Source organism: Symphodus melops, assembly GCF_947650265.1.
Source record: "Symphodus melops genome assembly, chromosome: 21".
In the NCBI taxonomy this organism is placed as follows: Eukaryota; Metazoa; Chordata; class Actinopteri; order Labriformes; family Labridae; genus Symphodus; species Symphodus melops.
The window spans coordinates 16,500,492-16,514,727 of NC_136711.1; the positions used below are offsets into that span (position 1 = coordinate 16,500,492).

The 14,236-nt window shown below is 42.3% G+C and overlaps 1 protein-coding gene across 5 annotated transcripts in view; it reads left to right on the plus strand.

The window, feature by feature from the left end:
* LOC306817245 (glutamate receptor ionotropic, NMDA 2C-like) overlaps positions 1–5,864 on the plus strand; it is a 50,698-nt gene extending 44,834 nt beyond the window's left edge. For all 5 annotated transcript variants that reach the window (XM_079333978.1, XM_079333979.1, XM_079333980.1 and 2 more), the window contains 3 exons: positions 13–200; positions 1,606–1,838; positions 3,000–5,864. In XM_079333978.1, the coding sequence (XP_079190104.1) occupies positions 13–200; positions 1,606–1,838; positions 3,000–4,526 (1,948 nt within the window). In that variant the 3' untranslated portion in view covers positions 4,527–5,864. The remainder of the gene's footprint in view (positions 1–12; positions 201–1,605; positions 1,839–2,999) is intronic.
* The last annotated feature ends 8,372 nt before the right edge of the window (positions 5,865–14,236 follow it).

Here is a 14,236-nt window from a genome sequence, read left to right on the forward strand (position 1 = left end):
ATTTGCATTTAGGAAGCTGGACGCGTTCATCTACGATGCTGCTGTTTTGAATTACATGGCCGGGAAGGACGAAGGCTGCAAGCTGGTGACCATCGGCAGTGGGAAAGTGTTCGCCACCACAGGATACGGCATCGCTCTGCAGAAAGACTCCCGCTGGAAACGACTTATAGACTTGGCTCTGCTGCAGTTCCTCGGAGACGGTGGGCATTCACCCCCAAAACCCGATTTCAATCAGAACACACAAACCGTACCTGAACACACACACTGTTGAACCGTCTTCTGTGTTATATGTCTGCGTGAGTGGCACATGGCATGTGGACCAGAAACTGGCAACAGTCCCGTTCAGTGTGTGCTGCATCAGCAGGGAAGTGGGATTACAGGGAAGAGTTAATATCCTGCAGGCCAGCAGGGAGTGTTAAGGATATGATTATCTCCATCACCCACTCACAAATCCATCCTACCTATATACACACTAACACACTCACCATGACGGCCGCTGGTGTGGAGTTAATATCCTCTCTCCTCTGAGAGCTTAAGAGCATACCCCCACCACCCACACACACACACAGACACACACACGCACACACACACACACACACACACTCTGGGCTTTCCATGATGATGTGATAAATAATGTGTTTGTGGGCAACATACGGTAACTGAGTGATAAAACAGGCCGTGCTCCCTGGAGGTTACGCAGCTCACGAGGTGGCCACCTGTTCAGAGGCGTGGAGGCGTAGCGCGAGTGGTAATGATAGCCGAGGAGGGTCCTTAAGAAACTGTACATTCTCAATCAAATGAAGCTCTCGAGGCACACAGCGAAACGTAACATCGCATCTAACTGCATGCATGCGACGGCTGTTAGGAATAGAGATGGAGCAAAATGAAGTCATCTACACATCATGCATGAAGCTGCCATCATGTCTCCTTCAATAGCAAGCAAACATCACTAATGTGTTTTAAGCAGCCAGTAAAAGGTTTGTGCCAAGATATGCGAGGCTTGTTTGAAATAGTTTGTGCGTTCAACGATGGTCTCACCTCTGCATTTCATGAAATGGTTCATGAGGAAACTGAAAATATTATAGTTTCTTTTAAAGCTCATATGAGGAACTTTTAAGTTTGATTTTGGTGCCCCCTGTGGACAAAATGTGACATCACATCTCTTTGCTGATCTGTCTGTTAACAGTCTAACATGCAAATGACTTCCCTTTGAAAAGTAGGAAGTCAGTGTCTTTGGCTTTCTACAAATCACTTCGTCTGAGCCCGACCTCTAAAAAGGGGCTCACTCACTTTCTCACGCAGATTAATGCTGTTAGGCTCACCTCCATCAAATGCCTTTCATACAAAGTATCACACTGACTGTAAAACAACAGCTCCACATGCCAACCAATTTGTAATCAGAAAAATAAATAATTACTGGATGTAGACAGCAAGTGATATCAGATGATCCTTGAACTCTGGTCTGTTGTTTTATGCTCTGTGTTTTGTGAATGTGCTGCTCTTCGGTGGGAATACGGTCCTCTGTAAAACTGTCACTGTATGTCACCATGTCATTGGTCTGCACATCCGCAAATCATTTCCTGTTCCTCCCCTCCGTTCTTCCAGGAGACACGCAGCGCTTGGAGACAGTTTGGTTGTCGGGAATCTGCCAGAACGAGAAGAACGAAGTGATGAGCAGTAAGCTGGACATCGACAACATGGCGGGCGTCTTCTACATGCTCCTCGTGGCGATGGGCCTCAGCCTGCTGGTCTTTGCCTGGGAACATTTGCTGTATTGGAAACTACGACACTCAGTCAATAAGTCCCGCAAACTCGACTTCATGTTGGCCATCAGCAGGGTGAGATCATCTAATAAGTCATCTGATTTGTCTCCATGTTTGGAACGCTCATTAGACCATTTGTTTGTTTGCTTGCTTTACAGAAGTGGGTTTTGCTTCACTGGTTCTTACACTGGTTACATTGATTGCGAAGTGAGATGATTGGCTGGCTGTAACTGGATTCATTAAGTTACCTCTTGGTTGAATGATTACAGGATTGGCTGATTATTTTTTCTAAGCGATTGGTTGGCTTATCTTCAGTGTAGTATGCTGTATTACATGAAGCACGTTGCTTTGATGTATGTGATGAGACGCGCATGCAAACGGGTGCGTACTTGCACATCATTAACTTGTATCATTAACTTTAATGGCAGTGCATTCTTCTTCTTAAGCGGGAGAGGGGAGATAACAGGAGAAACTAATTCTGGTGTTTACTCAGCGTTTCACTTTGATTGCTTAATGTTCATTTACAGTTAGGCGAAATCAATACCCAGTTTGTTGCTGCTGTTGTGTGGTGATGTGGTTATTGAACCTGAAGCCAGTGAAATGTCTCTGGACTGCAGCCTCTGTGCACTTCTGCTGGGTAATTACGGCGCCTGGATGTGGGTTTTTATAAGATTAGGGGCTAAATGACTATCTAATCATTAATCCGTGTGGGACGGCCCCAAGGGCCAAATTAAATTTGGCTCTTTCAGGATCTCTCAGCCAACTGTAAGGAGAGAACAGTCATGGGATTTGGCTGCGTGTTTGTCCAAACAGTTAGAGACGGTTCGACTGCGGCAGACTTGAGGCATGAGTGTGTCCATTTATTGGGGCAATCCTCTCAGCTTAAACAGTTTTTCTTTGAGTCCCGGGAGAATGCATAATGAATTTGTGACTAAGTCTTGCCTCAGTGATAAAATGAGATATTAAAGAAATCAGTTTTTTATTTAACTGGCTGTAGGTTTTTTTTATTAGTACAGAGCTAAAACGTCTCCTTGAGATTTACAAATGGGTTGTAATCTCATTTCTGAAATTGTCCCTTAATTACCAATTGAGGTTGATTCCAGGTTAAACAGTTTATGGGTAACTACTGATTTCATTAAAAGTACTTTATACTTGACTCCTCTTCTGCCATCTCTAATTCTCTGTTCATTCTTCCTTTGTCTTTCTCGTTCTCTGTCCTGCTCTTCCATTTCTCAGGGTATTTACAGTTGTTTCAATGGAGTGGAAGAAACTGGACACAAATCAGGTCTGGCAAAACCGGATCTGACCTCAAACTACGCTCAAGCAAACATGCTAAAGATGCTCCGCACTGCCAAGGACCTGGTCTCCACAGCCAACGTGGAGACTTCTCTGGACCACGCCACCAAGACAATAGAGCAGTTGAGTCGTCATGGAGGGAGTTTGCCTGTTCGTATTCCTCAAGTCGCTATGGAAACCGTACCCGGAGGATTTGCGTACATCACAGAAAACCACTGCCCTCTTCCCCAGCGCTCCCTTACTCCTCCTCTGACTGCTGTTAACTCTCTGAAAGTGCAGCGAGGGATGACCAGGCCGACGCCACTGCGCTACACGCTGCCGACTCATTCGTCCTCCTGTCTGTATGATCGGCAACTTCCTGTGTCCAGTCTCAGCAGCCCTCACCTCGCTGTGAGTGAGCCGCTTCCTCATCAGCACCCACACAACTACCAGACCACCGGGAGACTTTATGTTGACACTCACTCACCCTTCATCCCTTACAACGACCTACAGCTTCCTGACATCTACACCTCCTCGTCTCAGAACCACAACATCCATCCCGGCTTCTCCAGGCGGAAACGGAGGTCCAAGAGTTTCCAGTATGATGATGGGGATTCAGAAAGGAGGTCACACCGGGACCAGGACATGAGTGACAGAAGTCCGGTCCTTTTGAGTGAGCTTAAAGCAAACCACCTCCAAGAAAACCACATCTCCGCCCAGAGCACTGAAAACATCTACCCCGGAGAGGGGGTGTGTCCTCGGGTAGAGAACTATGGCTCTTGGCCTCCAGAGGACCTTGCGATGCGAGGGAGACGCAGGCACCGCCGTCCCTCTTTCCTTAAAGCTACTTGGGGCAACGAGCACATGCGCCAGCTCGACGAATCCCAGTCATCCTTGTCCAGTCAGTCCCCATCAACCCTGCCAGACCTGTTCCCGTGCATCATCCCACCAACCACAGCTACCAAGCCCTATAACCCTGCCCACCTTCGAAACAACCTGTGCCTCCCACGGAACCAGGCCTACCTCCACTTAAGGGAGGACCAGAGGAGGCCCAGTGGACGGAAGGGCCAGAAGCTGCGTTACTCGCACTCCACCTACCTCCCTACATACGGGGAAGCGGTGCGACAGGGGACAGGGTTAGGACGGGGGATGGTACGTAGAGCCACAAGCTTGCTCAGCAGACAGTATGCCCACTACCTGAACTCATACCCTGGGCTACCTTTCTACCACGGTCCCTTGGACCTGCAGCATCACAGCCAGGCTTCTAACAACCCAGTGTGCCAGCTGCTGGCTTGTGGTGGAGGGGGATGTGGAAGTCAGCGGGCTCTGTTGTACCAGGACAGTGTCTATGGGGGCTACGGGGTCTATCAGGGATCCCAGACTGGATCAGAGGTCCAGTCAGGTCAGGGAGCAGGGGTACAGCCCACAGGGAGCCCCTGTGTCCTCCGCCCCTGGCGACGGGTGTCCAGTCTTGAGTCTGAGGTCTGACAGAAAACCAAAGGGACCTTTAAGACTGCTACTGTGGAGTAAACATGAAAAAGACTTTAGAGAGGGATTAGTGGTTAGATTAATGTAAGGGGAATAACTTATGACTTGAAGTAATTGTGGAATTTCTGTGACTTTGTGCAGTGAAGATGAGACATTTGGGTCGACCAACTTACTGACTTATTTGATGTACACGACGGTATGAAATGACTTCGCCGTCATCTTCGGTTAAGATGTGGAAAGCTGGAGTTTGCAGGTTTTACTCACTTGCTACTTTCCTACGACGACGACGTGTCTGTTTGCTGTGCTTTAATGTGCACTAAGATTCACAACAGTCCACGGTGTTGGTGCATGGTTAAACTAAAACCAGTTTTCATGCTGTGTGTTTTATGTATATTTAATTATGGATGGTCGGTAATTCCGTCCTGGGTGTTGTGGAGTAGTGAAACGTTTACAGCTCGGGAGAAATAGTGAAGGGATGGGGGATTGTGTCCCAAAATAAAACCACCAAAAACTAGTAGCAACTGTAGCAAGATGTGTATAGACAGCTGTGACGTACAGGAGAAGAGTTTAATTCCAAAATGAGACTTATTCGACATTAAAAACCCCCCTTTGTCTACAGATACTGAAGAGCTGCAGTTTATTTTTAGGATGAAATAATCATTTTGAGACATCTGTTTATGAATTTCAGGTATCTTCTTTTAAAGATTTACAACGTTTTGGAGCTAAACCCTTCAAGTCTTGGTAATTTAGTGATGAGTCAGAGGAAGCAGAGACTTTGTGAAAGGAGTCCATATGAACACAATCTGCAAACTGATGAAAGTATTGGATCAGCACTGTCCAGCACAAAGGTGTCTTAATCCATGGATTCTTGTTCCTCCCTGGGTCTCGGTATGAGGCCACAGTACAGCACAAACATCACACAGGGCCTCACATTCATTCAATTCTGCATCTTAATACTATATCGATATAGAAAATGTGTTATTTCAGGCTGGTTAGTGTCATATTCATGTATTCTGCATATGATAAGAATTTATAGTCACTTAACATTTTCTAATCACACTTCATGCACATTTTTTTTCTTCTGTTAAGCTGTTGCAGATTTACTGAAACATGTGTTATTACGCTATTAGCTCAGAAAGATTGGCCTATATTCAGATGGCCTATATACAGTTTTCAACACTTTCTCTTTTCCACTCTTTTATATTCCCTCCCCATTCCTTTCTGTTCAATGATCAAAACTAAATGAGGTAATTGAAAGCTATTCTAGTATCTATATTACCCAACTCCCTCACCCTGTAATAAATCACTTAGATCAATTAAAGAGCCTTTTTGGATGAACCTGCATGTGTGTCTCCTTTTTTTTTTTAGAAAAAAAAACATGTTCATGAAAACCGTCTTTGAAACAATGAAAGTTATTTGATTGGAAAATGCTGATGTAACAAGAAAAGTTAAACGTTTTGAGAAATTCTCTGTTTGCCTTCTATTTCTAAGAGATTTGATAAGACAATCGATGCTGCGTTCATGTTGAAATTAGAGCTGGGTATTTCATCCAACCCCTGGATGCTTTACGTGTCACGACACGGAGGCCCGTTCTCAGCTGTTTTATGTTTTCATCCCAGAACTCGAGTATGGCTGTGGTGTTTTCGTGAATTGCCTGCCGGGGACAAACAACTTTTTTTTAATTGAATTGAATTGAATTGCACCATTGGGCAATTCAATTCAATTCAGTAACGTCTCCAGCGATTTGCACATGACAATATTGTTTTAGGACAGCCCGAGTTGAAATGCTGAAAATGTAGCTTCTGCTAGCTGGTTAGTAAGTTGACTGAGCTCAACATGGAGATACAATCACATCCAAATCTCTTTATGAGACACATTTAGACCACAGAGAGTCGAAAATAGTGCAACCATGTCGTCAACCTAACAGTGTGCAGGCGGAAGTTTTGAAGCTGAGTTTTCACCAGTGCTGTTTTGTTGTTTTTTTAAGCCACAGGTGACAATATTGAGCCTTGGCTTTACTTCAACATGTTACCCGATATGATGATGGGAAAATATCAAATTTTATGACCTAGTTGTGTTTTATTCAATTCAGTTAGAGTCATTGAATTATGAGAAAGGGTAATCAGTGAACTCACCTCAGGCTGAAATAAGTGTTTAGTTTGACTGGAAAGTGACATTTAAGTTCAACTTTCTTTTGGAGCCAGCCTCAAGAGGACACTCAAGGAACTGCAGTGTTTGTGCTTTCAATTTGCTTCATTTTTTCAAGCATTTCTTTGCATTTATTTAATTCTATCAACACCAAAAGTTTAGACAGTTATTTAGTTATGGTTTTTCAGGATTTGAAATGTATAGGAAACAGCCTCTGAGAGGTGTGCTGCAGATTTACATTTGTTACTCATTGATCTTGAAAGAGGCTGTTAGGTGCATTTTTATTGTGGCAAGCTCAGACGCCTTGAGTTAATTCATTATGCTTAGCTGATCTAACCAGCTGCTGGCTGTAGCTTCATATTCTGCACGCATGTGAGGGTGATATTAATCTCTTCACTAGATACAACAACACCATATTTCAGACTAACTTCACTTTCTTTTATTGATGGAAATAGGGGGGATAGACTTAGACAGGAGATGAAGACCACAATTTGGTTCCTGATCAAACCTCCCTCTCTGATCTTGTCATATGGAGGTCAGTCATCTGCTGCAGCATCCTGGAGGAATATCCTTCTGCTGTCTGGGTCACATGTCATCTGGTGACTGACACAAATACACTGCAGAAGAGAGACTATGTCAAGTGAAAGGGATTTAATTCTCCCCCTGTAAACGTGCCGTCACGGTCTTAAACTTCTGAGAGGCCTTTTAGTTATGACACGTCTTTAGATTCCCTGCTGTGTTTGCCTGAAACAACTTTAGGTAGCGATAAACTACTCTCACTGAAGGTGACCTGTTGCCATGGCAATTACTCTCTCTTTCTCTCTCCCTCTCTGTGCTGTGTTCATGACCAGATAAGACTCCATTCAGGAGGCCAGATGAGTAATGTTGGAGAGTCCAAACACTTTGATTTTTCCATTACTCTCTGCTTTGTAACTGGAGCGTCACCTTAGATTGGACCGTAATATTGATTTAATCCTCGATGCGGCTACAGATCACATATTTTTGGAAGTCAAGGTAATGCGACTTCTTTTCAGCCCTGAAGAGCAGAACAGGGCTCAGCATGCCTCTGTAATTATGTAATTAAGACGTGCTTGTTGGCCTTACAGAGAGCCTGGTTTGTGCAGTAAAAGGTTTCAAGCACTTTTTAATATGTACAAGATGGCAGGAAGAACTTTTTCTCCTTCTACATCACAAAGCTGTTTTAAGAAAGTGAACTGGGTCATCATTTCTTATGTTCCCTTTAAAGTGTAGGGAACAAAGACTGACGGCAAATCAATTGAAACTGATTTTAAACCTATTTATAGAGAGCTACAAATAAATATGACACACTTAATGTTACGAGACGAACATAACATTTTATTTTTGGAAGAAAACATTTTCCGACGTAACGTCGGGGCCTGAAATTCAGAGTTTTCAGTAACATATATATTTAACTTTGTTTGTTTTGGGGTTTTTTTAAAGATTCAGTTTAAACGGGGGCTGCCAAAGATAACGTTTTTGATCGCAATTCATCGCATTTGATCATTTAAAAATAAACATTTTTAGGCTTTAATTTGGCATGTTTGTACTGTAAGCTGAGAGTACTTCAATTGTTGTTGGAGTTCAACCATACTTTTATTTTTTTTTAAATGTCTTAATTAATAATACGGGCAGATGAAAGGTTACAACATTGACCGGACCCTGCTTGTTGACATCAAAACTTTTGTCTGATTGATGACAGTAACACATGACTAGTAGCTTTATTTGAGACACAGGATAGAGTTGGAAATCATGGAGAGAAAGAGTGGGGAATAAAATGTGGGAAAGGAGCCAAACCTAGGCCGCATGCTACGAGGACTACAGCCTCTGGACATAGTACAGATCCTGTGCATAGTTGACATTAAAAGATAACAAGCCAAGCTGTAGTTGACATCAAAACACAATGCCTACTTGACGTCCGAACCCAACATAGCTGTCAAGACTGGACGTACAAGAGATGTCAAAACCCGATGGCCATTTGATGTCAAAACCTGAAGTCCAGATGAGATGCAAACCCACTGTCTCTGTGACATCAAAAAAAAACTGTGGTTGACGTCAAATGATCAAGTAAATGAGTCCCGCACGTCAGCAGAGCACCTGCGACAGGTTGCAAACAGGATAAACACAGAGAAACGAGCGCATTGAAATAATTGGTCTCTAACATGGTCCTCTTTCAAACGCGCATACTTGAACAAAGTCTCAAACTCAGACAAAGACAAAGGAGGTGGAAAGCAAATGAGATGAAGAACAATTAGTCCCCTTTAGCAGCGTGGGGATTTAATATTCATGTCAGGAGGACACAGGAGTCTATGAGGACCACCCTCCAAGCTGAAACATTATTCATTTATTCACTCAGACACACGTCCCTTTATCATTTCCCACCAGGGGTATTCAACCCTTTTATCCAAAGTGTGCATCTGCCTGTTCAACTTTTAATAAGATTTAAAAAAACAAAAAATCTAAACTAGTGCTCCAGTTGGTTTGTGAGTACATGGAAGCTGGTCATGTCTTTGTAAACAACAACCTTCACAGGGTCATCGACCGGCAACATTGTCTGGAGTCACCAGAGGGCCAGAGTCCAGTCTCCTCACACCTCCCGCCTGCGAATAAATTGGTTCACATACCGCTGCAACGGCTCCAGATGCTCTGAGTCACCTTGAGACAAAAGGCTGGCCCGCTTGCCCTCCCTGATAGGTGAGAGAGGGTGGAAGGAGGGAGGAAGGCAAAGGAGGTGATAAGAAGACAAAAAAAAATGGGGGAGAAGTCAAGAGGCGGAGGGAAATATATGTGGGACAATTGTTGAGGAGGAGATAGAGATGGCCGAGAATCGTTAAGGGAGGAGAGTTAGTTACAAGAGAGGAGGAGGAATGCAGATGAGAAGAGATAAAGAGAATAAGAGAAGGAAGGAGGAGGGAAAGAGAAGAGATAGCTGCAGGAACATATTAGGACAGATATGAGAACAGGTAGGAAGAGCAGGATGGATTTTTGTGTGTGTACTAAAAAGGATTATAATTTGCACTGCGGGAAAGCCAGGAAAATCTCTGGGAAATAACAAGTGCCTGTAATGCTCCGGCACATCTATGTGTGACTGAAAGCCTTATTAAAGGGAGATACACAAACCAAAAGACAACATCATTACTATTTCACCGACATACATGCAGAAACGTGACGTAAATGACAGCTGCTATACTTGTTTTGACTTCTATTATCACGTTAACTAAATCATCAAAGCAGCGCGGCATCCTGAGCGTGACAGCTGTCTGTGCATATGAGGACACATTTCATTGTATGCAATTAAACTTTGAATTTGAGATTCTGTTGTGTGTGTGTGTGTGTGTGTGTGTTTGAGTGCATGCAGCTCCTTTTCCTATCCGAGAGCAGACGATTGGATCTGCCAGCCAGCAGGAACGTTAATTACTTCGCCAATCTTCAGGCTCACTTCCCACAATCTCTACCATCTCTGCGAAGGGAACGAGCTTGGCCATTCAGGAAGTCCAAATCCAGACCGCGGCTCTGATTCAAATCAGTTTTGGAGGAAGAAAGGAAATCAAATAAGCAGAACAATACAGATGGAGTCCAGAGTTTGTTCGCTTTGGGAGAGTTCCTCTTCTTGCTCTTAAAAAAATGAATTTCCCTTTTGGCTTCCCTAACAGCTGGGACAATGGTGGTTGATAAATGCTTTTATGTAAATGATTTGTTCTGGGTGTGAAGTGAAAAATTTAGCTGTCAGGATATTTTAACCAGAAGCTAAATGACTTAATGAGACAGATTGTATCTTAATTAACAAATCAATGCTTTTGTCGACGCTTTTGCATTTTAGCAAGAAAAAAAACATTTTCTGATCCTTGTTTATACAATTTAATCAAAACCAAGCTACTATTGCATTATACAGCTGAAACGATTTTTTAGGTTTTAAAAAGAACAACCAGAAGGTGTTCGACAGAGAAAACAATTCCCATTGTCTTTACTGGTTGTCGAAGAGTGGACTCACTTTTTACACGTGGGTTTGCTAAAGGGGTCATGGGAGTTTGCTCATCCAGTCTACACACATTTTGACTACTTAGAGCAGGCCTGTGTTGGTATCTTCCTCGGAGTCCTGTGCAGGTAACTGAGCGAGTTTGGGGTACAGGGGCCATCACAGTGAGTCATCTAATCCTATTATAACCAAAGTGAGAGCTGTTGACGTGTTCTTGGTAAATGTTGACCTCACCCCCGTGATCCCTTATCACCAATTCTGTTTGTTATTTTCATAGAAAGGCTTGCAGGGCACAACTGTGGGGCGCAGGGTGCTAGATCTGGCCATTTAAGAATTGCATTTTTTTGTCAGCGATAAAAATAGGGTAAGGCGCTCAGACATCCTCAGTTACTGCATCTACCCATAGAAGTCCCCTGGTTTGGTATGTGCATCAGACCAGAACACTCTTGGTGGCCTTTCTTTGGTGGTTTTCCAGACACTTCTATCTGGACCTTGGAGAACCTTAGTTAGACTAAAAACATCCCGGCAGAATTATATATCTTGTCTGGTTTGGGATTGTTTCAGACTCCCTCAAAATCAGCTGGAAAACTTTGCTGGGTAGTAGGACATCTGAGCCAACTGAGGCAGGCTGAGTGTGCTAAAAACAGTGACCTGGCCTAAAAAGAGTAAGTGGCTGAAGAATTGAACCTGGTCTCCTAGAAATTACTGTAATGTACCACAAATCTGTGAGAAAAAAATCTCTCAGCGTATGAATGCTGAATTTAAAGCTGGGGGACATAGTTTTTGTGAAAGGAAGCATTTTGGTTATAGACCAATCACCTTTGAGCAGGTGAGATCCTAATTTAGGACGCAGAGGAAACTAGAAACACCTAGGACCCAAGTCATTTCCCACTTCGCCTGGCTATAGAAGGTCTTCATGTTTGCATGAGAAGAGGCTGTAGATTGTTACATGAAAACTGGAGCTGTGATTAAAACGTGTCGTCCCGCTGACATTCTGTGAACCACACCATGAAGCTCGCACTGCTGCCTCTTCTCTTGTCCTTACAAGGTGATGGCTCCAAGGGAGTTTTGGCAATGATTACTTTGACAAATTAACAGAACCACACGATAAAAGAAAGCCATGGCACACATACAGTACACACACACACATTGTCACAGAGAGTGAACAGACATCCTCCAGACTGCAAAACAGACACACATACACACATGTATACACACACTGTAGGCTACTAAAGCCAAAACCATAGCCCTCTAATTAACCAACCCCCCCCCCCCCCCCCCCCCCCCCCACTGACCCAGTAGCCAAGAGCAGCCTTATTATCTGGCAGATCTTCACCCTGTCCTGAGTCTTTTCCTGCCCAGTTTGAGCCCTCTGATATTGTAACAGAACACCAAATGGGAAGAGAACAGAGACAGTTGTCACTTAGGATGTTATAAACCTCTCGACCTGTCGTTTTCAGAGTTGTTGACCTGTTTCAGTACATCAGTGGGTGATGGACTCTCGGTTGGAAATGAAGAAGCTTTAGCAACAGAGTTTGCAGACAGAGTTGCAGACATGAGAACTGCAGTAAGCAAACACTACATTAAATTAGAGAATATTGCACATTTAACATTTACTGAAATATTTCAAATTCATTAAAAGACATTTCTGTCTTTTGTAATCTGTGAAACAATGGTTAATGATTTATTTATTGTGTCTACTTCCTGCACTTTTTAAAAATGCTTTTAAAATATTTACACAAATACATTTTACTTGTTGGTTTTAACTATGCAAAAATGGATTTTTTTTTTTAAATATACAGCTTAAAAGATATTTTAATTGTTTTTTAACAGTGAAACCATTGCTTCAAAAATATTTAATACAAACAAAGATTTAAAGACATTTAGCTTGTTTGTTTTTAACCTTGAAAAAATTGCTTTTACATTTAAAAATATATAACTTAAACTATGTTAATTGTTTTTTAACAGTGTAAAAAATATTGTAAATAAATATTTTACTTTTAAAATATATATAAACATTGACAAACATTTTAATTTTTAGTTTTCAAAGTTTAGAGCAAAATAATTTAACCTTTTCTCCATCTTTCATTTCAAACTCCTGTTTCCATGATTGCCATATGGTAAGCAATGCCAACACCACCATGCTCGGCTTTCCATCCTCCCACTTTTCAACCACTTTTTCTGCCATTATTAATTTATGTGAGGGTCAAACAGATCATACACGTGTGAATCGATTCAGTCCAAATAATGTCTCACCAATACGTTTGATGATTCATTACCGATCAAGGAGTGAAGGCCAAGCTTCTAGGCCCTCAACTAGTTCAAGAGTCCGGGCCCTCCAATCATAGATCCTCCGGATCGGCTTTGAATTCGGACCGTAGCGACCACACCCTACACCCTACACAATGTTTATCCCACGAGTTACCTATAACCACCCTTTGTTCCCAATATGATTGACAATGACCATTTGATATTTACACGAATTCGAGTCTTCCCTGGGAAGTCTCTACGATGTAAATATACATGTCAAAAAGTTGTCATTTGTGTGTCAATCTGCCACCCTTTAACACATTTAAAACAACAACAACAGCCGTTGCTCCTCTCTTGGTCTGACCGTCATAATTTTGCCAGCTTAGATGAAAACCAATCTGTTCGTCGTCAAACTTCTTACCACAGACAATTCTTTATTTAGATGTTCTAATAATAATAATTTATTTTTTATTGTTATCGAGTAGCACATGAAACATATCCTTCCTTTCTGGGTTTTCACAAATGCTGTAAACTAAATAAATGGTATCCTGAAATCAGAAAGAGTAAAATATGTTACTTAAATGTGCAGACATGAATTTATTTAATGCATGCAAGATCAATTTAGCACCATCATAAGTGTTGATTGTTTACCATGTTTATTTTTGTCCGGACGAGACAGAAGGCTAAAGATGCATCTAGAGTGTAACAAACAGTCATCGATGCCACCTTTTCCCAGTCGAGAACCATGGCCTAAGATTAAGAGGATCTTGTCTCTGCTTATTGGCGTACACAAAATTCCTGTGTACGCATAAAAATATGTATATTTAATTTTAATTTTACTGTACTTTGTGGCACAGGAGAACGTATACAAATCCTCCAGTCTGGTGGCTCTGAAAATGCCAGAGAAGTTAGCATCAGCTAGCTAGTTTCCAATTCATACCTCAGACTTCCAGCATCTATTCTCACCAATACAGTTTGCTTTCATTCTTTCTACACCTCAGCCTGCTGACATTGATCCTTGTTAGCTCGTTGTCGAAACCCTTCATTTTTCTATGCTCATGCTTTAGCTAGCTATCCTTCTAACTAGCTGCTGTCTTCTTTTCCTTTCCTCTCTTTGTTTTCTTTTTGAGCAGTAAATTAACTGTCTGTTAAGCTACATTGACTTCCGTGATTTCACATACCTACGTATTTTGTTTCGTTCTTTATGCCAGCTTGTCTGTGTTGCATGTCTCAAATATTAGAGGACTTTCTTTAAATTTTATGTTCCCTATTTTTTTTTATTTTACTGTCTTTTCTTGCTCGGGTTTTCTGTGGTTTA